The 25,948-nt window shown below is 36.7% G+C and overlaps 1 protein-coding gene across 3 annotated transcripts in view; it reads left to right on the top strand.

The window, feature by feature from the left end:
* The window catches only part of CDC42BPA (CDC42 binding protein kinase alpha), a 180,328-nt gene that overhangs the window by 92,935 nt on the left and 61,445 nt on the right, over positions 1-25,948 (top strand). For 2 of the 3 annotated variants that reach the window (XM_050971952.1, XM_009096149.4), the window contains exons 7-15: positions 9,809-9,902; positions 10,664-10,864; positions 11,447-11,695; positions 15,419-15,498; positions 16,512-16,678; positions 17,128-17,250; positions 21,476-21,609; positions 23,246-23,488; positions 23,736-23,846. In XM_050971952.1, coding sequence (XP_050827909.1) covers positions 9,809-9,902; positions 10,664-10,864; positions 11,447-11,695; positions 15,419-15,498; positions 16,512-16,678; positions 17,128-17,250; positions 21,476-21,609; positions 23,246-23,488; positions 23,736-23,846 — 1,402 coding nt within the window. The remainder of the gene's footprint in view (positions 1-9,808; positions 9,903-10,663; positions 10,865-11,446; positions 11,696-15,418; positions 15,499-16,511; positions 16,679-17,127; positions 17,251-21,475; positions 21,610-23,245; positions 23,489-23,735; positions 23,847-25,948) is intronic. The other variant, XM_050971951.1, reaches the window with a different exon arrangement.

Genomic DNA, 25,948 nt, shown 5'->3' with positions numbered 1-25,948 from the left:
AGACTCTGGATCAGGGAAAGGAAGCTTTTAATTTTAACAAATGTTGTAGGCCTATTAAATGTGATTATTATTGATTGTACCTTGACATTATTAAATGTCAAGATACAATCAAGACAATTTTGTGGTTTTACCTGTCATGTCCCTGCAGAGAAAGTGAAGGACTTTGCCAGTCTTTGTTTTATGAACTGCAATTTCCAGTGCAAAAATAGACATATTCTTAATGCTAAAAGGCTAAAGATAGTTTCTGTCTTGAGCCACAAGAAGTCTGAAGTTTGTAGGCTGCTACAACTGAACCTGTAGTACTTTGGTGTTACTGCATTTCAGAGTTAGGTTGGAAGAGCTTTGGCACAACATAACCAGAAGGTACTAGTGAAATAAAATTAAAATTAATGAAAAGGCAGCTTTACTCATAATTTCAGAATCACAGGATGGGTGAGGTTCAAAGGGACCTCTTTAGGTCAGCTGATCTAACCCTCCTGCTCAGAACAAGGTCTCTGAGAGCAGATTCCCAAGACCCATTTCCCACTGGATATTTTGAGTAGTCCTTTCAAATTAACCATAATTCTGGATTGGCTTTGATCACTGAGTGGCACAGTACCTCCAGAGTTTTAAGTATTGTGCTGTGGTTATGTTACAGCTTGTTTCATGTAAGAATATTTACCTCATTTCCCAAGTGTTATCTCCTTGATTTTTACAAATTGCATTCAGTTAGTAACAATTTTTACTAATTTCCGGTGTTGATTTTTGTGATTTTCAAACCAAGTATCTGCTTGCCAAATCAGTTTTTGTTTCTGAAAAAAAAATAGTTAAAAACATTCCTGTTTTGTTTCTCTGATTTTATGTTTGCTCCTCTTTCAAAACTTCTATGCTTGTACCTCAATCTTTTGCAGCAGGAGAGACCATCATGAATAGCTATTAAAAGCTACTAAAATTACCCAAAAAGAAAGGAGGTACAAGGCTTTCATATTTTCATTCATTAAATTTTACTCAATAATACTATTCTGTTCAAGAATAGAGCATTCAAATGTTCCATACTTTGTGTGCTCAATTTTATATTTGAGTCCTTACAAGTTTTTTTTGTCTAATATCAGTAACTCTGCTACAAGTCAACCCTGAGGAAAGCCATGAACTTCTGTATTCTTGATCCACTGTGAGAGGCCTGTTAACTTGGGTTTGGGTTTTTCAATTTGTTTTTAATAGTTAACTTCTGTTTTTTAATATGAACTTTTTCAAGTTTCAGAATGCATTGGACTTTCTCTTGCATGCTTGATTATTTGACATAAGGAATTGGCTTTCTACCACTCTTCTATTCTTATTTCAGTGGCATTTAAAATCAGTCTGTAAGTTACCAAATTTACAATGGCTATCAAATAGCACAGTGTGTTCCTGGTTTTAGTCTGTAAAGCTGACAAGACAATAGAAATAATCCCTAGGCAATCACAAGTGACTTTACCCTGACATCTCTTTAAAATGCTGCATGAGGGGCCTAACCTGCATGTGAGGGTTTTTTCCATAGATATCTGGTTCTGTCAGCTGATTAACATTTTAGATGAAGACAGTAGCTATGGGGAGTATGTAGCTGCCAAGCATTTATCCAAAAGAATTTTTCAAATCACCCCTTTTACTTATTTTTTTTTAAAGAAGGAAGCAAATGGACATAAGCAGCTTTTAAAAATAATTATTTTTGGTTTTCAACTGTCATGGTGTTTGAGATATCCATTACTTGGAAACAAATGCATATGCACAAAGCCCACAGGGAAATATTTTTCTGAGGTAAATTAATTCTAGGATATTGTAATATGATGTGGTGGAGCATATATTTATAAGCCAGTAACTACACTCTGCTCAAGTGTTCAGGAATGAATATGAGTGCCTGAACAAACTCAAGATATATATGTGTTGGCTGATGTACTCATTCCCTGTTGCTTGTTATTATTTCCTTTATTAGCATTTGAAATTCATAAAGAGCATTGGATACCATAAGGTAAACACTGTGTTGTGTCCAGAATACTTGTCTGGGTGGCAGAAATTAAAGACTGTAGAGCAAAGGACTGGGAGAGGACTTGGAGAGGTCAGCTAGAATTTTCCTTGGGCTTCAAGGCAGGATCAAGCTGTAGCTAAACCAGTCTGACAGATGTCTGTCTAACTGGTTTGGAAAGAAAAGTGATGGAGATGGTGGCATTTCCTGAACCAATTTGTTCTAGTGTCCTATTGTCATTATTATACATTTCCTTATGTCTCATTTGAGTATCTTTCATTGGTACTTAAATTCATTACTTTTTGTGTTACCACACAAAAAACTCAGTGTGGGTGAGTATTCAGTTTAATCTGTTTTACATTATATATTTCAAGTCTGTGGTGCAGATTCTTATAGTAAAAGAATAATGTAATGTAATTACCTTATTTTTAGTGAAAACTGAAATTAGCTCTCTTGTCTGGATTAGGGATTTTAAAAAGTACACTTTGGCAGAAAGTGTGGTGTGGAACTAAGTTAGTTTGGAAGTATCTGATTCTGTAGGTGCTGCACTAAATGTACTGCACACAGTACTTGGAACCTTGAATTTTGTAGTGTTTTTCATTTAGTTTTGTGATATTACTAAGAATAAATTTTGGTTAGGATGTGTGACAACATGAATCTAAAATTATCCATTATCCACACTGATCAATAAATAACAACTATATCACAGATCTAGAGCCTTTATTGTCACGGTTTGGTTGCTGTTTGCAACTAATTGAAGGATGTCTGTCCATTGAATGTAATGAGATTTAGAGGAATCTCCTGCTGCTTAGAGTAGAGAGATGCTTTTAGCAGAGGTGAATTACTGGGGTTTCTGGAACAGCACACACATTAACTTATTGTCAAGAGTTAAGGAGAAAACAAGGGAGTTTTACACTGTTAAGATACTGTTTAAGAAAAAATAACTATAAAATAAGGTTGATTATAGCATTTATTTTTATTCCCTGTAGTTGCTCTTCTTATTAAGGCTTGAATTCTGAAGTGTTCAAGTCTTTGGCTATTCCTATTGACTTCAGGGCTGTATGCAAGGTTACTGCATCTTATTTGCTTGTAAGCTTTACTTTGTCAGCTTTACATGAAGCAGGTTTTGTTTAGTACACAAACATGCTGCAATGGTTTGGGTGCTATACAAATAATAAGGCTAAGATCAAAGTTATTTAAATTATTTTGGTTTCAATCGAAATACGCGCTTTTTGGATTTCACCCAAAAATGAAGGAGTGTCTGTTTAGGAGAAGGCACAGTAGAGTCTTGATAAGAGGCATGGTTAATGAGGTACAGCATATTCCAGTTTTCTCATGCTGCTATCCTGTGCAGCCTATCTTGTTGGGATTGCTAAAGAATAACTGCCGACTGTCCAAATCTAATTTGGCTCAGTCTTTCTGCCAGATGGAGCCTATTTCTACTTTTGCTCATCAGAATTCAGATAAACCAGAGTTGGCAGAATATGGCAATGCTGACTTTGATATAACCCAGTCCACTGTAATGGAAAATAGAAATAACCTGCTGGACATCAATGTCCATACATTTGATTGTGAAAAAAGGCATTATTTGACCAGCATTCTTGATGGAAGTTCACCATTTGTTTCACTCTGTGTATCTAAAGCAAGCTGTCAGTAGAGCATCACTGAATGTCTTAATAAAATCTTCACAGGCACCAAATTTTCTCATTTCATTGGAGTGCTGCCAAAACCAAATGTCTTCGTTTTTAATCGTGGATGTAGCATTTCTTTGTGAGAGAGGTGTATGGAGGGAAAGTCTGCCTGAAACAGCAGAAGGGAGTGAAATAAGCAGTTTGCCAAACTTCTGTCCTGACTAAGGATAATCTTGTGTTCTGAACAAATTTTGGATAAAAAGTCCAGGCATTCTGGCAGTGAAGCCTTGCTTGTGTTTTTTTTTAAAGAAGGTAACTAGGCAAAGGATGGCATTTCTTGTTGTAAGAGTGAATAATTATAATAATTGATGTCTTTTTAATCTTTTGATTTATACTTTTGGGGAATGCTCTTGCATGTACAATGAGCAAATAATGTACTGTGAAATCTTTAATTGGTAATAAGCTTTCTGCATCAGTTTCTCTGTGCCAGCAGTTACACCTGAAACTAATTTGTTTTTCTCAAATGCTGGTGTTTTAATTTGCATTGGTAGCATTAAAAAATACTGTTCTTGTGAATTTTTCCCAAATAAATAATTCACTTGAGCTACTCACTTTGTTCCTTGCTATTCAAAAATAGAATGTCTTGGGGCATGTGACCTGTTTAGGAAAATTAATTGATTTCCATGCTTTTCTAATGTTAGCATTAGAAATAAAAAATTGTTCTCCAGGTTATCTCCTTCTTATCTACTGGGCTCAAATAAACTAGGAGCCCAGCTATCAAATTGCTCCTTTGATTTCAGACAGGTCCATTCCTTTATTCAGGCTCAGCTCACATCATGCATTTAGAGCAGTGTGAGTCTCTTTATTCTCATTTCAGTTCTGTTGGTTTATTAAGAGCTCAGCTCTGTATGCAAGGACAGTCCATCAGCATAAATGAAAGTCCATCAGCATCTGAAATTTATTCCAAGGAGGATATGTTGGACATACTGAGAGGTTCCCACTTGTACCACCTGGCCACTTTCCTTGATCTTGAGGAGAAGGATATGCTTCTTCCTCCATTTCTGTCTGATCATTTATATTTTGAAAGAAAAAATGATGATACAGATGAACCAAACCAAGTAAATTCTGCATCATATCTGTACAGCTACCAAGAAGAGGGATCCCTACTGGTCACAAAATCTTTAATGCCACTGGGAATTTTATCACATAAACTTAGAAGATAAAAGCTTGTGTGTTGACCCACTGTGTGTTGACCCACTGTCCCAGTCTTTGGTAGTGTTTGACACAACTGCTGCTCAATCATTCTGATACAGCTCCTGAACTAATTGTCCCTCTATTTTTGATGCATCTTCCATTCTATTTTTCTGGTCCCCTCTTCCATGAAGCTGCCCTCAAAACAAAATTAAGATTCTTCTAAATCTGCTGCTTCCTCATCTGTAGGCCTGAAGAACTTTGTGTGGTCTTGAAAATATCAGAATTGCATTGATCCAGTGATTCAAGGAATGACATAACTGTACCTCAGGAACCCATATGCTTTGAAACCATAAGATTATCAGATAATTCAAGTTGTAAGGAACTTAAGGGTATTTTCTAGTGCAAATTTCAATATGCAAGACCTCACGAATCCTTAAGTTTCCTTTAGTATAAGAAATGAATCCGGGGGGAAAAAATACGTTCACATGTATTAAAAATTCTTTTTTAGTTTATTTTACAGCTGGAATGTGCTATGGATTTAGCATGTCTCAGAGGGAATACTTTTTCTTGAGTCTTACTGAACAAATGAAATTCTACTCTGGCTCATTAAGAGAGAAATCAAAATAAATGGCAATAATCCAGGTATCTGCTGTAGTCCTATTTCAGAATGTTGTTTATATTAACATAGTTAGTATGTAAAATGTTTGGGTTTTAATTACAGCTTAAGAAAGTAAACGGTTTTAAAGAGAGGTGAGTGAAGTCATCTGGGTAAACATGCCAATCTGAAGAACAGCTCCCCAAATTAAACTAAGAAACATTAAAAGGAAGGATTCATTAGAGATTTTTCTTTCTTTTTTTCATTAGCCCTCATTTTTCAGTGCAAGTGAACTGTTCAGTATTACACACTGTTTATTCCTATTGCATTCTCCAGAAAACAGCAGCAAAGCTGCTGTGCAGTGCTGATTTTCTCCTACAGTCAAGGCCAACAAAGCTCAGAAAAGTAGAAGTTGCTCCTGGACACTCTGTTGAAGTCAAAGTTTAAATGGACACACGTGTTTCTAGAGAAGTTTATTTGGTCCAGATTTCTGGTTCCTTTAGTGCTGTTAAATCACTCATTTAAAAAAAAAAAATTCTTTGGGTATATTGAGTACCTATGTTCCCTTAATTTATTGTGGAGCATATTTGAAGAATTTGTAGTAGCTTGGTTCATGCCAGGTCCAGCTCTGGCAACCTGCACCCCTTGCACATTGAGCTTCCTTCCCCAGAAGCTGCTGTCAGAGTGGGGCTGAACTGTCAGGGACTTGGTCAGGCTCAGGGTCTCCAGAGAGCACAGTGGTGTCAGAGCAATTGCCCCCATTCAGTACTTGTTTCCACTAGAAATCTGGCTCATAAAATACCTTTCAAATGCTTATATTTCTTGAAAATGAATTAGTATTTCATATTTCAAGTGGGCTGACCTTTTTCTTTTACTGCAGTGAGCTAATTACAGAGTTAGAGGGGTATTTGGGCTCCATGGCCTTCTAGCCAGATGATATTAATTGCTTGACTGAGCACCATGGTTCTTGTTGAGTGATGTTTAAATGGTCTGCCCACAATCACCTGGTAATTCTTATCTGCAGAGATTCAGCCCAGTGCTTTATTCATTGAGCCATATAACTTTTCATTATTTGCTCATTAATTTTGCCAGGTTTTAGGTACTTGGCTCTGGAATTTTCCTTCCTTAGTATTTGCCTAAAGCAATGTGTTCCTCTTTCCAGAAACAAGATCAAGAATCATGGATTGCTTTTCCTATATAGATTTTTAATTAATAAAATAACTCTTACAAAACCAGTGAGAAAATCTTCTGCTATGGGATGTGGAGACTTGAAATTCAGGAGAGAATCCTCCATGAGTCATGGATATATTTTCATTCCTCTGCCCCCCACCTAGATATTTTCAGGTTATAATTTTTCCCTCAATGTTCCAGTTGTTATGAGTTCCAAACAACTGTGTGCAGAGTTTGATCCCTAAATACTTTACAGTTTTCTTCTGCTGTAGCTTTGCACTGTTTCAGAGCTGTGATACTGAAGGAATTTGGGGAGATGCTGATAAATAGACACTAGAGACTGTGTGGAGTGTCTCTGTTACTGATAGTTCTCTTCCTTTTGGTGCCAAAGAAGATTGCTATGCAAATTGGACAGGAACTGGACATGAGGAAAGAGGACAGTTGTCCTGTATCACAGGAATAGGAAGCCAGTGGAACAGGACTGTGAGTAAATAGTGACTGCTGAGAACTGAAATGGGATAAAAACCAAGATTAGTTAAATTTGAACAAGTGGGAAGATGAGGGCTTGAGAGTGAAGAAAGTGAGAGAGAAAGGAGGAAATAGAAAGGGAGGAAATTTGTGGTTGATAGGCTGTGAAGGATTGGACATCTCAGCTTCTGAGGTGAATCTACGAGAGACAGGAATGAAAATGCAGTTGAGATGGAAGTAGAAGGAACCAGTTCATACAGTGAAGAAACTGGGATAAGCTGGGAAAGGTGGAGTGAATGTGAAGAGAGAATACCATATTCTCTTTAGAACAGGAAACAGATCAGCTCTGATCACTAAAGGGAGTAAACAAATGTCATTCAAAAGAAAACCTGGAACAAAACTCATCATTCTAATGCAATCTAACTGCTGCAGGCTCAGTAAAGATGCAGAGTTTAAGACATAATTTTTTCCCATAATCACCACCTTCACACTCTTCAGTTACACTGGCAATAATTACTCCTGTTCCTTGTTCCCCTCTGGGGCTCATAATTTTCTTTCCCTGTGCTTATAGCCTACTCTGCTCTGCAGTACCAGCCATTCTTGTCTTTCAAACTGTCTTTTATTAATGTAGCTCAGAATTCAGAACAGTTGTTCATAGTCCATAGCTTTTGTTACAAGAGCTGAAAAGAATTTGTATTTATTAAGTTGGTCTTTTCTTTTTTCCTTAACTGTAAAAATTATTCTTATGAAGTTATTACTGAGCATTACAAATGCCACTCTGCAAGAAATCGTTGTTCCTTCAAGTGCATTCAATGTTGTTTGCAGGTTTGGTTTTGCACAGTGTTGACAACACAATGAGATTTTTAATGTTTTCTTGCTATTTTGTGAGATTGAATGAGAGAGGTTGGGATGATGATGATGGTTATTAATGTTATTATTATTTCTCTTGGGAATATATTAAAAGATAGAACATGGATAAATGGAGCCTCAAGGGTGACTCATGTTTTTGTTTAGCTTGAACTAGATCCAGCTTCTAGGAGGAACTGGATTTTAGGTGCATGTTTTTGCAAAGTGTTTTAAACTGAAGTTATAATTCCAGCAGTCTCAATGGCGTGTGTTTGTTTTTATTTAGAAGCGTGTTTAAGGAATGTTTTTGGTGGGTGAGTGCAAAACAAACACAACTATCTCAGTCTGGAGGCTGCAATTCTTTGGCATATTCAGTGTCAGCAAAAATCAAGTGGAAGAATGATCTTATGAGAATGGACTCAGTTATTTTTCTGATTTACTTTATAAAGAATTGTCTTTATGCTCAGTTGCAAGTTGTGAAAGTGTGATTTCTTGCAGTGTTTGCTTTCTACTTTGTAAATATTTCTGAGCATTTGGAAGGTGCCTAAAGTTTGTTTTCAGCACACATCACTGCCTGCTTGTCTTCAAGTAACACAAATTCAGAAAGTTCTTTTCTTCCAAACAGCAAATTATTATCATATTAATTGTCACCAAGTGTGTGACACTGTGACACCTTTGTGCCATAAGTTCTATAATGTAGTTCTAATTTTTCTTCTGTTGTAAATTATCAGTAAGCCTTATCTATAATTTGATATTTGGTTGTGGGGGGGGAAAGCCCACCACCAACAAAAACAAAACATCAAAGTCCAAACAACAAAATTTGCTCTCAGGTGCAACGTGAACATTTTAGCTTGTGAATATTTTGACATCTGTCTGTAAAGCAATCAGTGACATTCATTTTAATAGTTGTTTGGGGAGTGCATCAAAGTGAGGACTTAAAATTTCTTTTGGTTTTTTTAGAAGTTTGTTCTCATATCTTAAAAATGTCCCCTGAGAAAATATTTGTAGATCTGTATTCATACAGTCATAACTTATGTTTTGAATATAATAGATAAGGATGGTATAGGAATCTAATAATGTCAGATACTTCTAAAATCTAGCTTGGTGTGTGTTTCTAATACCTATACTTAATTGAAAAGAAATTTCAACATTTGAACATAGTTTACAAGTTGAACAACAAATGTCCCTCTGGTAACAGAGGGCTTTTGTCCTGCTCAGCTGTACACTGGGAACATACACTCTACCTGTATTTCAGTACACTCAGGAAAAGCCTGAGACAAAAAAAGGCCAAGTTTACAATATGAGGAGTGTTTATTGTGCTGCCTGCTTAGAAGAGTATTTCCATCTGCATCATGAGCTCAGTGTGGCAGCCAGAGTGAGACCAGGCAGAGCTGCAGTGCTGTGTACAGTGGTCATGTCAGCAGAAGCATGACAGATGTGCACAGTGAACTGAGATGCATGTGAGAGAAGAATGCCAGTGAAAGACAGCAAATCTAAAAATGTGTAAAATGTGTAAACTATTTCAGGATTTCATTGTCCTTTGTTCTGTTGTAAAATCTAGGGGTTGTTTTCCAGCTCCAGAATTGACATGCATCTTCCACTTGAGAGCATTTCACTAAAATTCTTCAGATGATTTTAAAATTTTATATACAAAAGCTCAGAGCAAGTAAGATTCTCCTGTCTGCCCTTGAGACATGAGAGGAATTTAACTACACAATTCTTACTAAAATTAAGAAGCGTTGTAGGATTTGACTGATTTACAGCCTCATGAAATGTCTCTAGTGCAAATTTCACCATATCATCAGTGACTGTCTTCTGTGTACTGATGGGTTGCTGGTTTTGAATGAAAAGACTTGCAGAGTTAATGCTTGGAATACATCTCATGCAATACATTTTGTACTAATCCTGGAATTTGTTTTATTGCAGGGATATAAAACCAGACAACATCTTGATGGATATGAATGGACATATTAGATTAGCAGATTTTGGTTCTTGTCTGAAACTGATGGAAGATGGAACGGTAAATTAGAAAGAATGATACATTCCTAAATATTTTTTCTTCAGTCCATTGATAGCCTCAAAGTGTGTGCTAATAAAGGGAATAGGTGCCTTATGGCAAATGAAATGGAGCTGTAAGTGGTACTGGTATATAACTGACTTTCTTGAAAATTCAGCTGCAGACTGCTTGGATTTGCAGTATATTAAGAACTTTTTAGCATACAGTCAGCTCATGAATAAATAAAGGGAAGCTGTGCTGTCAATGCCAAGTAGGTGTTTATGAACTATGAATCTCTCAGTTTTAAGCTCTGAGCTCTAATCTTTATTGAAAATGTAAGCTGTAGTATGAGCAGGATGAGATACTGAAATGGGATGATGTTCTTCTAGTACATTTAAATTTGCACAGTATATAGTAAGTGTGACTAGAATGTAATTCCAGTATGTTTAATCATGTCCCAGGGGATTACAAAGTATTTGACCTAATATATGTGATTACCAAATCTATAATTGCTTACTGGCTCCAGTCCTGACAATTGACAGTTCTGTGCTTTATCTGTTTTTAAATATTGATAATAGTTTAGCAAAAGTATATTATTGGGCTGCCTATTAATGCAGTGCCTTGGATGCTAAGTATTTCTTTATGACTTTAGAAGCTTTTGCTTGTGTTTAGTTGTTCTTGTTATGACAAGAATGCTGGACTAAATCTATATATACATGGGCATAGTAGCACAGTGTCTGTAATGATGAAAGCTGATTTTAATCCTGAATATGTAATTTCTCCAGGTCCAATCTTCAGTGGCAGTTGGAACACCAGACTACATCTCTCCAGAAATCTTGCAGGCCATGGAAGATGGAAAAGGGAAGTATGGGCCCGAGTGTGACTGGTGGTCCCTGGGCGTTTGCATGTATGAAATGCTTTATGGAGAAACGCCCTTTTATGCTGAGTCCTTGGTGGAGACCTATGGGAAAATAATGAACCACAAAGTTAGTGCACTTTCTGTCTGTCTCTAAGCTAATTTTTAATAATGGGGTAACTTGAACACGTATTTAAAAATAAGTTTTTCTGTACTAATTATGTTAAGTGTTCATAAATGTAAAGCATAAAATATGTTTCCATGTAGCAAGTTAATGGTTATGGATTGCAGATGACTTTGCTTTGAAATAAGGCTTAAACTTAAAATCTGGGTTTGGAAACATAGATGTTAATTCACTCTGTGGAGTCTGTCTTGGCTACAATGCATCACTCTTGTTGTGTTTCTTTTTTCTGGTGAGCCCCTTCCTTGGCTTATGCAGAAGACTCTAAAATGTTCTTCCACATGGAGCTAGCTGTGGAATTCAACAGCTGTAGTGTAAGAGAAATTTAAATAAAGGAGAAAAACTAGAAGACAAAATATCTTAATAGTTTCTATCCTTAGCAGAAGTCTTTTCCTTGAAACCTTACTGCATGTATTTTAGAGCTGGAGTATTTGCACATTTCTTTTTCAAGATAATGATTTTCACTAAGAAGGTAATTTTTTCCAACTTTTTCTTGGTAATAAACTATTTCCTCTTATTTTAATTTTTAAGGAGAGGTTTCAGTTTCCTGCTCAAGTGACAGATGTCTCTGAAAGTGCAAAGGACCTCATCCGAAGGCTCATTTGTAGCAGAGAGCATCGACTTGGACAAAATGGAATAGAAGACTTTAAGAACCATCCATTTTTTGCTGGGATTGATTGGGACAACATTAGGAACTGTGAGGCACCTTACATCCCAGAAGTCAGCAGCCCTACTGATACATCAAACTTTGATGTGGATGATGATTGCTTAAAAAACTCTGTAAGTATAAATTAACATTTTGATGAATCAGACTTTGTGGTATACTTTGTAACAATGTATGGAATAGGCAGTTTATTTCACTGTGTTCTGCATAAATAACAGTTAGGTGCTGCTTTGAAGAACTGAGAGGAGAATACTTTGATAGTTTGTAGGCTGGTCCTAAAATCATACTTGCGTAAGAATAACTTTTTTAAATTCATTGTAGCTTTATGTGTCTTTAGTTAATATACATCTGTTGCAGTAACAGGTTTAGTGTCCATGTCTTTTAAAGAATAATACATTTACATACAGATAGTCTGCAAGACTATTTCTAGGAGAGCATTGCTATGACTTAGCATAAGTTTGCATATTGCATTTTATTGTATTTTATTGCTCTTCTCTAATTGCTCATGTCAGTGTTTGATTCCCTTTAGTTCATTTCCACTAAATTTTTTTCAGCCTTTTCTCCAACTGGAGTTTTGAGAAATGTGGGAGAAATATTACAGCCATTTCTTAAGGAAGGAGAAAATATTTTTACCTTTCCTTAAAATGCTCTGCAGCTGTTGATTTTACCAGACTTTCTGTTTCTATGCTTTTGAAAAGGAGCTTTGACAGATGATAGATGCCTTAGCACTGGAGGAATGCCTTGTGTTCTCTCCTTGGAAATACCTTTGGGTGTGTTTGTGTGTGTGTCTGTTGAAAGGTGCAGAAACCTGCTGTTTATATGTGAGGTAAAGCATTTTCACCACTTTTGCTTTTGTTTTCTGAACTGCATGTGCATCTCAGTTTCACTCAGTTTTCTGGGCATGCAGATAAGTGGCACCATGAATTGATGTAGACAAGATGATCATTGTTTGCATTGCCTTTTCTCCAGCTGCACATTAAAACATGGAAACCACTTTGACTAAAGCACTCTGTGGGTGTCAGTCTCTTCTCCCAAGTAATAAGCCACAGGACAAGAGGAAATGGCCTCAAGTTGAGCCAGGGGAGGTTTAGTTTGGATATTGGGAAAAACATCATTACCAAAAGGGCTGCCCAGGAAAGTGGTGGAGTCACCTGTCACTGGAGGTTTTTAGAACACATGTAGACATGGTCCTTAGTGATGGACCTGACAGTTAATGGCTGGACTCAATGATCTTGAAGGTCTTTTCCAATTTAAGTGATTCTGTGATCTCTGGTTAAATCTCAGATCCCTTTTCCTTATGGGCAAATTAAGCAAATCAGTGTAGCTGCATAGGATGACTTGCACTTTTTTCATTTTGTTTCCCCACTTATATCTCCTATTTCCACCTCCCTTCACAACAGAGGTATTTTTATCTTAAAACTTGTTTATACAGTCTTCAGATAACTGTTTGCACATTATTTTGTCCAGCAACAGCTGTAAGAATGGAGTAGCTGGAGTGGATGCTGTTATATAGCAGGTCTTTGTTTGTGAAGCTGAAATACTTTTTAGAGGTTGTTCACACAGTTTAGTGTTGTCCATTCCACCACTCCTCCTTTTTAGAGCCCAGTCTCCCACCTGAGGTTTTCAAACTGTGCCTGTATGGTGTGAATGCTTTACCATTGTGAAGAAACAGGGACCTGCAGGTGAACAAAGAATGCTCATCTGCTGAGTTCCTGGACTCTCAGCTGAGAAAACTGAGTCCAATTCTTATTTGGCTTTAGACATTTGGGGGTGAAAAGCAATGCCCCTGAACAGTTAGAGAGGAATGCCAGTTTCTAGAGCTTCTTTTTCAGTGTCCTAATTTGAAACATCTGAAGGTTTTGTTCTGTTTTAATATAAGGATGTTATTTTCTTGCCATTTCTTTTCACACCTAGTATCTCAGAACTGCTGAAAAAACCTAGCCTAAAGGCATTGCATGACTGAGAATATTTTACATTTTTGCTTTGACCAGTGAACATTGTATTTCATATTGCTTTGCCTCAAATTCCTTATATATAACTTGGAGGTATTTTCTCCTCCATATTTCATCCATATCTTTTGAGGAAGTTCCACATACTCACAGTGCTATTATAGAAGTCAGCACCACAGATAAGCCCATGAGACTTCTTTTTTTTCTTTAAAAATTCTTGGCAAGGTTTGAATTGCAATAGAGCAAATGAGGAAAACCCAATGCTGAAGATAAAAGACAGTGTTGAAAAGCCATGATTGTTATTCTTCCTGAACTTTGAATGAGACCATAGTCCCATGGAAAAATTTTATACATAATAATGACATTTAAAAAGTATGTTGAATGTACACACAAGCATAAAGGGCAAAACTCTGCTATTCAGGCAGCCTAAGCTGTGCTGGGTTTTTTAGCTTTTGACTCTTTGAGATTCAGTCATAATTTTCTCAGCATGGTTGTACAGCTAAATTCACACAAGCAGCAGGAGGTATGTATTTTGATCTCTGCAAAATCTTACCTTATGATCAGTAGATTAGATTTTTTAGTAACCTCTCAGTGTGGTACCTGAGAATTGTCATGTGGGCTGTTAAAATCATTCAATTAAGCATTTGATATTTTTAAAGTTATCTGTGAAGGCAGTTTTGAAATTTGAACCTATGAAAGGTGAAAACAAAATGTAAAGGAGAAGTAGAATTTTACTTTTTCTAACCATAGTAATCTGTGATAATTGAGATTTTTATTATGATTTAGTGGAAAGTCAAGGCTTTGTAATTTGATCTTGTCCTTAGTTTCCAAAATGCTCAACTTCATGAATCTGCACAATCTAGCAATATCATTAGTGTTGTTTGGGAGCTCTTTTATAACATGAAAGTTTTTGTCAGCTAAGAGGACAAGGTTGTGATGTAATACAGCTGACATCACCACTGGAAAGGTAATTTCAGATTTCTTTTGAATGCAGTCTTACTCCTTGTCCTTTCCTGCTGAGTTTTAAATGAAAGAAATGTACAACTGGTTCCTTTCATTAATTTTTGTTTGGTTTAGAAAGGAATTGTTAAGAAAGATATATATATATATAATATATATTTTCTGACAATTTGGAATATTTTATCGCTTCCAGTGCAAGAATCATCTTCTTGGGGGTTTTCTTTTGGTGACTTTATGGCCATCTCTAGTAGAGCAACATAAACCTTGCATTTTGGGTTAAATAGGAAGCTTTTAACAGAGAATTTAAGAATATTAGAACTTCAAATAGTCCAAATAAAATAACAGGGTTATTTTAGCCTGAATAGAAGCTCAAAGATTTGTCTTCATTTGTAGTTCTTTGTCTGGCAAGAAAGAGGAGCAAATGAAGAAATGGTCAAAGCACTAATGGGATTTGAACACTCTCTGGTATTATTTCTTTCTAGTAAATGCCTGCTGATTGTTCTCTCCATATAGAGGTGGTTTACTCAGGAGTGGGCTGGTAATTCTACAGGCAGGAAGCTCTGTTGACTGAACAGCAGAGAGGAGCATAGCAGGGAATAAAAGGTGTTGCACTTTGTGCTAAGAGCTTCTTGGAAAAAAGAAGGAATAAATTGGCATCTCATATGTGTAATATTCTGCTTTCCTCCAACAATAGCCTATTTAATTAGGAAGGCATTTTTATGTCAGCATGCTCTGGTTTTGTAAATGTTAAATGCTATTACAAATAGATTTAGTTGATGTTGTTTCGTATTTAGGCTGTAGATAAGGATGACAGTGAATATAGTTCATATGATACTATCACTAACACTTCTCATATGGTTAAACTGGAAAATCTGTTTCTTTTAAGTCCAGTAAGATACTGCTTACTCAACTGTCCTGTTATTTTTCTAGGAAACAATGCCTCCACCATCCCACACTGCATTTTCTGGCCATCATTTACCGTTTGTGGGTTTCACATACACAAGTAGCTGGTAAGTTAAGAGTTCAAAAATTGTCTGTAGGCTAGTTACACAGTGTTCTAACTTTCTGTCTTTGAATCGTATTGAACAGATATCAAAGAATGTGGTTTATTGAGGAAATTACCATAATCTACATTGCTGTCTGTTCAAAAGAATGAGCTCTCTGCAGGTGAAATTTACATACATGCAAAGGTCAACACCTGTGCTCTTTCTTTGATGAGAAAGATTGTTATTGGAGAATATATGAAATTACTGCCCACTACAAAGTTAAGACTTGATGTCTGGACTCCTGCAGAATGTAGTTTGTTAGACATTAAAACCAGTTTTATTTCTAGCCCTTTGACACTTCTGTAAGTCTGAATAGAAATTTTGTAAAAATTACTTTATTTGTTATCTGCTATTAATGTAGGATTTATTTCACTCATTTCCATTGCTGAACTAAACAGGGAAGTCCCTTGTATGCTCCTTGTTTATGGAACTAAAGAAAGTGTTTACAACCATTGGACAGGCCTATTTCTGCTGGGAAAGTGACTATGTCTAGAATGTCCTAGACTTCAAAAGGATTATTTGCATAAGTAGTAGCATGTGTACATGAGTAGTCACAGCATTTCTGACATGTCCATGTCCTAGTTGTTATGGGATAATTTCATACCATTTTTAGTGATTGTTGTCTTTAAAGCATTTGTGATACTTGATTAACTATTCTGAAATGAACCGCTATTGTAATTTTACTGTCCAAGCTTTTGCTTTTTGCTCTCTGGCTAACAAAGAGTGTCCATAATGATTTTTAATCAGGAGTTCACGCATTTCTGTGTGACAAAAAATGCATTGAGGAGATCAGGCATGCTAGGTAAAAATTATTTCAATTTCCAATGAGCACATGCAAACAAGGCATTCTTTGATGTTATAATAAATGGCATAGTCATTAACAACTTAAACAAACTGTTTATTGGTTGATGTTTTTATAGCAGTGTTTTAATCCAGGCTGTTGTAAAATCCAATACTATTTCTTTTTTTCCCCCCAGTGTGCTTTCAGACCGCAGCTGTCTAAGACTGACAGCTGGACCACCCTCCATGGATCTTGATGCCAGCATTCAAAGAACTTTGGAGGACAGTTTAGCAACAGAAGCTTATGAGAGGAGAATAAGACGTCTAGAACAGGAAAAGCTTGAACTCAGCAGGAAGCTGCAAGGTATAGTCATTAAAAAAAAAATCATTCCATCACTTTTAAAACTTAGATTAACCTGCAGTTTTGTAAGGCACTGTTTATACTGTGGGAAAAAAATTACATATACCTCCTGGAATGCTTTTTAGCAGAAAAGAATTAGTTTTATTATTTTGGTTGACAAATTAAATTTCTGTTACTCTTTACGCCTGAAATACACCATGTATGCAACTTGTGCTTTGTTCTCACTGTACCTTGGCCACTATGGCATAAATATTTCCTTCTTAGAACTTCTAAGAACCTAGTTGGTCCAGCTGACAATTACTGAAGAATTGACACATAATAGGTGGAAATTGTAAATTGTAGAATGCCCAGTGCAGGCTCTTTTGGCATATGTTAATTTATCAGTAGCACCTCTTTGATCTCTTCAGATGTCATACACGTTACTCATCCCACTCTCTTCTGCCTTTTTCTAGAGTCCACCCAGACAGTGCAGGCTCTGCAGTATTCAACAGTGGATGGCCCAATAACAGCAAGCAAAGATTTAGAAATTAAAAGTTTGAAAGAAGAAATTGAAAAGTTGAAGAAACAGGTAACAGGTATGTTATAAATACTAATGTAAAAGCTGTAACAAGAAATTGTGTTTTGTCAAGTTTTTTTTTTTCCTCTCCAGTCATAATGCTAGTTTTCCTTGGCTTTATAAAAGTTTTCCAGTCTATTTTTACTTCTCATTTTACCCCTCACTCTCCCACTGTACCTCAACATTTTCTCCAAATTCAGTTTGAGTTTTCCAAGTGACAAGGAGTAGTGCATGGGAGAGGATACAATAGGCCATGAGGCTGCACTGCCAGCAGCAGAACTGATCAAAGAAAATTAAGTCCTGCCTACAGTCCTGCATGGCCCCTTCTCAATCTGTGCATTCCCTGCACTCTCTCATGACTTTAATTGACTTGATTAAACAAGGAGAATGCTGTTAGATAGAGAGAATTTAATCAATTTATGATCAGATAAATCAGCACAAGGTGAGCAATAGAAGCATGTGGGGAAAGGGAGATGAGAGGGAGAAGAGCCACCTTTCAGCTCTGCTGTCAATGAGCTGTCATGCCTTTCAAAACTGAACATTTATTTTCTTTGCTTCTGAGAGTTCTTGAAGATTTTGCCAAAACTAAAGTTTTGGCTGTCAAGAACCTCAGTACTTTAAGATGGAAAAGTGGTTTTGAAATTTGTGCAGCTGAAATGATTGTTTTTTAAATTAATGTTTTGATGCTGTTCATCAGGACATTCATACTAGTCAAAAAGCAAAGATCTACTTAGGCCAGAATGTTTGTTCTACAGAGGCAAATGGAGATATTTAGGGAAAGATCCATCTTTTTCCAGCCTTACTTTTCCAGATTCTGGGCAAATCATGTTTTAAGAACTCTGAGAGGGAGGGCTTATACTGCACCTCTATATTAAATATAGATATGAGTGAACCAATTTGCTTTCTGTTTAGCTAATATATTTTCAGCCTGCTTTAAAGGCTAGTATTCAGTATTCTTGATTTGATATTCTGAATTAAGTTAAAGGGAGTTTTTTCTCACAGTGATTCATAGCATAGGACTCCTGCTATAAGTCTCCATAATTCTGTCTTTAAAGGTTCTTGAGAGCAGAGGCATCTCAAAAAAAAAGGAAGAAAGGAAGCACAACAAGATTTTTTTTATTTAGGAAAATTAATAAGAGACTTTTAGGTATCAGGTCTGGAACCAGAGAAACACGGAGAAAAACCGAATTAATCTTATAGGAAAATGTCTGTGTTTTGTGTGAAAAATCAATCACAAGTAGTGGTAGATACATCTCTATTATGTGTCCATATCTTGCCTGAGACAAGAGAAAAACAAACAGCCAGAAATGTTGGAGGAAACTACAAAAACCATTTTTTTTTCTGGTTTGTATTTGTGACAAGACTTCATTCAATTCCTGAGAGTGTCAGGAATGCCAGCAGCGACACCCACAGAACGAGTAACTTGAACTCAGCTTGCAGGCACTTGAGTGGATGTGTTTGGACTCTGCAGCTGCCCTGTGAGGCAGGAAGAGCTATGTGTGAGCTGCAGCACATAGATTACAGCCTGTTAAAATTGTGTAGTCTGAAAAAAGCCTGTTACAGACACACAGTTGGACAGCTGCTCTGGCGTGATGCAGCAGTTTTGTATTGTACCATAGGCATTATTTTTGGAGAGCAGCGTGGCTTAGCCAGCTCAGGGAGGATCACTCTGGTTTGAGTGATGCCATGTTGGCACTGTATCAGGACAAAGGGTTTTGTGAAATTTTGCTCCAGCCAAATGTTCCTCCTCTTGCTGCTGTATTGAGGATAAAGACAACATGATCCGAAATCCCTTCTCTGCAACAATCCTCAGATCAGGTTTTGAGTCTTTGGGACCACTGAAAAGCAAACTGTTTACAAGAACAGTTTTTGAATGAGACCAGTCATTCACAGAAAAACATCAAAATCAGCTTTAAATTGTATTTTATTCTTTACTATTGAGCTGCAGCTTAGTTCACTGCTGAAAGTATCACTCACTTCCTTTAGTACTGAAAAAAAAAATAGTAAAGGTGTAGAAACATTCCCCAACACATCTGCTATCCCTTTTGAAATTGAAAAGAAGTCAAAGTCTGATGAAGGTGGTCAATACTGAGAAGTTTCTTCCTGAAGTAATTTTCTGCTTCACACCACATACATATTTGTGTATTTATTCTTAGACAGAATGTGTACTTTTGGAGCTTAGTTTGGGAGTGAATAATGGGATCAAATGAGGAAGATGTAGAGCTGCCTAACCCATCCCCAGTCACTGCACAACTTTGCCAGTATATACTTGAGTGCTTTGTTTGATCCAGCCATTTGTTAGAAAAGACTCATTTGTGCCTTAAGCTGTAACTAATACAAGCCAATTTGATAAATAAAAGAGAGAATTTTCTGTTTTACTTGATTTTTATGGAGGTTTTGAGATAGATTTTAGAACTATATTAATGGTAGAATAGAGAAACAAACCAAGTGATGGCCATGTCTGAATGCTTCCAAATGTTCCAAGTTTTCTGGACAGCCTTTAAAAGATCTGATGAACTTTAAGAAGGTTCAGTTCAGGTACAGAGATGACCTTTTTATGCTTTGGGCTCATCTGTTGAGTTACTAAATGTAATGTAATAATATATTACAGTGAGTGTTTGCATATATTATCTAAAATGTTAGTTACAAGTAGGGTGATTAAATGGAAAATTACCATTTACAACACACATGTCACACCTAGCTTTTTGTTACATTCTTTAACCTGTTTTACTGCCTTGTCTGAAGCTGTAAGAGTAAACACCTGCTTAAAAAGGTAATAAAAAATAACTCAAAATTCTGTCAAATTCAGGAGTGTCACCGGGAGGGCTTAGAAAAATACATTTTTCTTGTCTATCTGGTTTTCCAGGAAATGACAAGCTAGCATATGCTTTCAATTTGTGAGGTCAAAGTTATAATTTTTGTTCGCTAAGTTACATAGGAGAAAACTTTGAGGAATCTTTAATATTGCCAAATATGTAAAGGGCAGCAATGCAAGAGGAAAACAGAGCTGTGGAACAAAGTAGTTCATGCACAGAAGAGAGATTTATCTTGGCTCAGCAGAGCCATATATAAACTTTCTTTTCACTGGTGACTTCAGAGTAGACTACATAAGGAAGGCAGTTAATAATTTCTGGCTTTGAGCTGCATCTCTTATTTAAGTGCATTCTTCTAAATTTTTAAACAAGAATGAGTGAATTAAAACAATAATGAATATTTTCTGGGTATAAGCTAATGGTATTAATTTGCTTATAAAATTCTTGTGTTTCAGAAATTAACCCTCTTGAAAATGTATGTGTTTTTATATTTGATTTCTCCAAGAGCCAGTCTCTTAGGGTTGCATTTATGAAAAGGTAGTTAAAGGCTGTTATTAAGAATATAGATGGGTTCCTGTTCTTTGGGTAAATACAAGTGGTCTGAAGACCTGCCCACAACTGTAATAAAAGAAAACATGTCCAGTGATTTCATAGAACTTGGAATTAACTTACCTTCCTATATATCTTGCATTAAAGTCTTGTTTTTTAAATAAAGACTATGAGGCAAACCCCCCCCCCCCCACTCACTAGTTAGAAAATATCAGTTGCCATATTTTATAAGTTTCAGGTTTTCTTGTAGAATTTGAGGGTATTTATATGACATTATTTAACTGTGCCATAGAAATGTACTGTCACTGTGTAACTGACTGTTGGTAAGAAACTGGCTGCAATAGTTCTCCCTTATTTATAGTTGTAATAAAGCAGATCACATAAAAACAAGTGGTTTTCACACTAGAAATAAGTAAAATCAGCTGAAGTTAATTTTAAGAGTACTGACAGGAGAGCACTTGCCAGCTCTTGAGTGACCCTTTATTTTTACTGTTTCTTTTTGGGGGAAATTGGGAGGAGGAGGGAGACTGTTTATAATTACAGTGTAATAAAAGATGTATTAAATATTACATCACAGCACATAAAAGTCAAATGTATAAGTTGTTACAGAATTATGTATAGAGCATGGTCGATATAATGTGAGAAGGCAAGTTATTATCATTTTTGTGATGTATTCCAGCAAGCTGGGACCTTTCATTCTGTCCCTTAAAAGCAGATAATGGCAGCTGAAACAACCTGCTCCTTCTTCTAAAGCAAATAAGAATTGCCTTATTTTGTGATGAAATGGAAAAAATATCAAAGGGGCTTCAAGCAGCTAGGCTATGCTATTGTAGAATTCTGATTTTTCCCTTAAAATATTTAGAGTTCTGCTGTTTTTTCTAGAATCTGGTCAGCTAGAACAGCAGCTTGAGGAGGCCAGCACTGCAAGGAGGGAATTGGATGATGCCTCCAGACAAATAAAGGCTTTTGAGAAGCAAGTCAGAACGCTGAAGCAAGAGAGAGAAGATCTTAATAAGGTAAAATCATTTTGTCAGCAACTGTTCTGAACCCTCAAGACTGTTTTATTTTTGTTCATTTTGCTTGTAATAACTTTCAAATATAGAACTAATGAGCAGATAACAAGTGTGTAGCATGACCTACTTAGCTTTCTGCTTTTTTTTTTGTTGTTGTTGAAGGAAAGGACATTATTTAACATGTTCTCTGTATGACTGCTGGGTGCTCCCTAAGTGATTGCTTCCAGATAGTGAACAACTCCATAATCCAAATTGCATGGTGGCTGCAAAAAAGGTTTTATAGCTTCACATTTAGGTGATAATGATAGGGGTTAGAAGACAGAGTAGAGAAGAACTATTCCAGACAATTTAATCTGAAGTATGGGTGAGACTTTAACAGTGAAAAAATGTGAAGAATATGGTATTAAGGCCACGTCACAGAAGTGTTTCCAGAGGGAGATGGGAAAAATTGCCTAAGTATGAAAATTGAAAAGTAATTTAAAATAACTGCAGCTAAAGAATACTGGATTTTATTTCTTCTTCTCTATCTCCCTGATTCCTCATTTTCTTATTTATAACATGCTGTCTTTCATGGCTCTTTTTTGTATTTGTTATTAAATCAACCTGTAATCAGGTGTGAAACACATGAAACCTGTTTTCCATTGTGATTATATTGGCTCAGTATTTTAGAGTCCACACTAAAGTTGATGTGCCAGCTGTGTTTAACACTGTTTCTTCTGAGCCTTAAGGCTCTTAAAATTTTGAAAGCTGCAAATTTGTCCCAGAAAGACCATCTCTCTTCTAAACAAACTCATAGTGATTAGGACCTCTTTTTAAGACCCTTAGAAACATGTTTAGATTTACATGGATGTCAGCTGTGCCAAATATTAATTCTTCCACTTGGTGGTTTTTTTATCCTAAAATTTGCTTTTCCTTGCTGCTTTTTTTCTGCTCTGGTTTGACTGAACATTATGGAACTATTTAAACTGTTTTGGTCCCTCACTGGCAGTGTGGTGGCACAAATCTAGGGCACAGCAAGCTTTGTGAAGGTGTTGTGGTGTGGAGTTGTCACTGCACTAGCACTGTTATTTCATGCTGATGCTTTGAAAAGGATAGTTATCATATATTGCTTTTATTCACTGCAGTGTTTTATTGCCTGAAGCTTTCTCTGATATTTCATATTAAGGTACAGTGTATGGAAATCATATTTGCTATTGTAGGCCAGTTTTCTAAAGCTTCTTGAGTAAAAACTTTCATAGAGCAGAGTTTTCCATTCAATTTTAACCATTTAGCACTTGAGATTCTTGTAATTTACTTAAGTAATTATTAAAAACCAATGCTAATGACATTTTTACATTAAGAAAGCAAGGTATTTTTGTATTGTAATGCAGGTGCTTGAACACCATTGTGTTTACCTGTAATAATGGAATGGATGCTTACTTGGTTTACATTTAAGGAGTTTTACTAACTCTAGTAGTGTAAAACATGCCTCTTTCCTTATTTGTAGAGGCATGCAATCTGTATTGTAGATGCATTCATGAAATCAAACAGAATATGAAGTTTCTATTCACTCTGGAGGAGGTGTTAGATGCTCATCCAAAGACAAAATTGGCCTTGTAGCTTTCTAGGTTTATTACTTAATTCTTTTTTTAAACTGTAGGAACTGGCAGAGTCTAGTGACAGATTAAAATCCCAAGCCAAAGAGCTGAAAGATGCACACAGCCAGCGGAAATTGGCAATGCAGGAATTCTCAGAGATGAACGAGCGGCTGACAGACTTGCACTCTCAAAAACAAAAGCTTGCCCGCCAGCTCCGAGATAAGGAGGAAGAAATGGAAGTGGTGATGCAAAAAGTAGAAAGTTTAAGGCAAGAGTTACGCAGAACAGAGAGACTTAAAAAAGAAGTAAGTGGTGAGAAGACTGTTCAGATTCTATGAAATAAGTTATATGTAAGGTTTTCTAAGTATTTTTTTAAATTTGTAAATCTTTAACCTTTTGTCTGTTGTTTCAAACAGTACCGATTTTGTTTTCTAAGACTTTGAAGTGTTCAGTTTGGTGCTGAAGATTTCTCTCTTATATTGAAATCCATCAGTAGATTTTGAAAAAAACCCTGCAGAATCCTATCTATTAAAAACGTATGTACTTTTGTAGCTGGAAGTCCAAGCTGAAGCTGCAGCTGCTGAGGCATCCAAAGACAGGAAATTGCGAGAGAGGAGTGAACAGTACTCTAAACAGTTGGAAAGTGAAGTAGAAGGGCTAAAGGTTAGTCTGTTTTGATATTAACACCTGCAAACTTACTAGTCAACTAGGACTTGGATCTGCTTGATTGCTTTCAGATGTAGGACAAAAGGGTTTTGTCAGTCTGTCACTTCACTTGGTGCTGAATGTTAACACAGGCATGCATTGCATTATTGCCCAGAAAAATTAACATCTGCCTGATGTGCTGCTTCTTAATAATCAGCCTTGTCTTACCACATTGCTTCCATTAATACTTTGCTTAACTTTATCTGTTAAAAGCTTTTTTATTTTAGCATAGGATGGTTGAATATTTGAAGATAAACCTGCAATCTAGGCAGGTTTCTGTGGAGGTGCTCTGTCTGCTGTGTTGTTCCTCATGTTTCCTGCTCAATGGATGTCAACTGATGTAACCACACAGGAACAGTTTTAGCACATTCTGCCTCTCAGCCAGAGGATGAAGCATTTTTACCCAAGAACAGCACTGAGTGTGAAGACTTTGTTTATATTGATGAGATTGCTCATATGTGCATGTGATTTTAAAAGAAGAAATTTAAGGCAGCCAGGAATGTTAACTGTTATTTTATTCTGTAATTTAGCTTTTTATGCAGTGCTCTAGAGCAGTTAGGCTTTCTCAAAAATTGAATAGAAAGTTTTAAATTTACTTACACAGATTTCTGTTCATTCACAGCAAAATTCTGTTCCGAATGTTTCATGCAGTAGGGTAATTCTAAACTTTTTGGGCAAAATGTCAGGTTAGTCCTAATCTGGTCTTAATTTAAATGAGCAACCAAGTCTTTTTTCATTAGAATTCTCTGGGACATTCATCAACATTAAGTTATGACACAGAAAATTTGATGGTTTTATGCAAACATTCTTCTTTTTGGCCTTCCTCTGCTAAAAGAAAATAGGGAAATTCATTCAATATGAACTTTGGATTAATGAAGTTTCTACTGCTGCGAATTCAGATTGTTATCTGAAAATTAGCATGTGTTCCTTCTGCTTCCATGAATCTTCCCCATCAGCAAAGAGTTTGTATGACAGTTTAAGAGGCGAGAAGAATTTGTGGGAGATCTGTTGAGAATAAGTGATAATGCTGATTTATAACAGCAGGACAAGTTTGTCAGCAGAGGAGAAGGGAATTTAAGCTAACTTGGTAATATTTTACAATTCAGCAATCACACTTTGGATCACGAGCTGCACTGTCCATTCAGTAAAAGCTCTGCATGGCTCCTTAGTTAAATTCAGGAAGCTCTCCTACACAAAAGTATTTAAAGAAGAAAGAAGGTTTCTCCAAATGAGGAGAAGAGAAGAAAGCATAAATGATGGAAGGTTAAGTGTAAACAGGATGTTGAAAGCTGAATAAAGAGAATTTAGGAAGCATTTTGCAGAGGATGCTCAGAGTGATTGTGGAGAGTTCTTTAAATCCAAAGCAGAACACCTGAGGAAACTCATGGGGCTGCTTGGAGATGGAAAAGGCAATCTCTGAGCTAATAGAGCTGTGGCATAAAATGCTCCACAAGTCCTCAGTGTGTCAGACTTCACTGCTGAAGGAGGGGAGATTGCCACCCAGTGTGTTCTTTGCAGCAGGCTGGGCAGATGATCTGGATGTGTCTGGGATGATTGCAGGGAGCAGGAGAGCTGGCAGGTGAGTCAGATGGGAAGTCACCTGAGGGAGTTCTGAAGGAACTTCAATGAGAAGAGAGCTGCTGGCCAAGATGTGAACCCCTTATTCCAGGCAGTCCACTGTGCCACTGTAACTCTCATTCAGATCATCTGGGGAGGTGCAAAGGGCTGGGTGCAGCTTCCTCAGGGAAGGAGCAGAGGCTGTGGTAAAGGATAATGTCAGAGTTCATGGGAAGAAGGCAGTGTACCTTCTGTCTGTCCTTCTGTGCAGCACTGACCTGCTGGGGTTCTGCAAACTTGTCAGTCAAGTGTGTGGACAGAGGGGATCCTGAGGATGTCATGTATTCAGATTTTCAGTAAAATCAGACTCAGTGTTAGTCAGCAGCCTGCCCTGTTAGCTGAGAGGGGTGCATTAAACAGCAGCTCTCAATGTGCCAGGAGGTGCATTATGTCTCAGTTGCACCATTTGTCCATTTGAAATAGGCATGTATGAAAATATCTAT

This window comes from Serinus canaria, chromosome 3 (genome assembly GCF_022539315.1).
Source record: "Serinus canaria isolate serCan28SL12 chromosome 3, serCan2020, whole genome shotgun sequence".
NCBI classification, from domain to species: domain Eukaryota; kingdom Metazoa; phylum Chordata; class Aves; order Passeriformes; family Fringillidae; genus Serinus; species Serinus canaria.
Note: the sequence above shows the minus strand (reverse complement) of the source record. Positions and strands in the feature narration are given on the sequence as shown.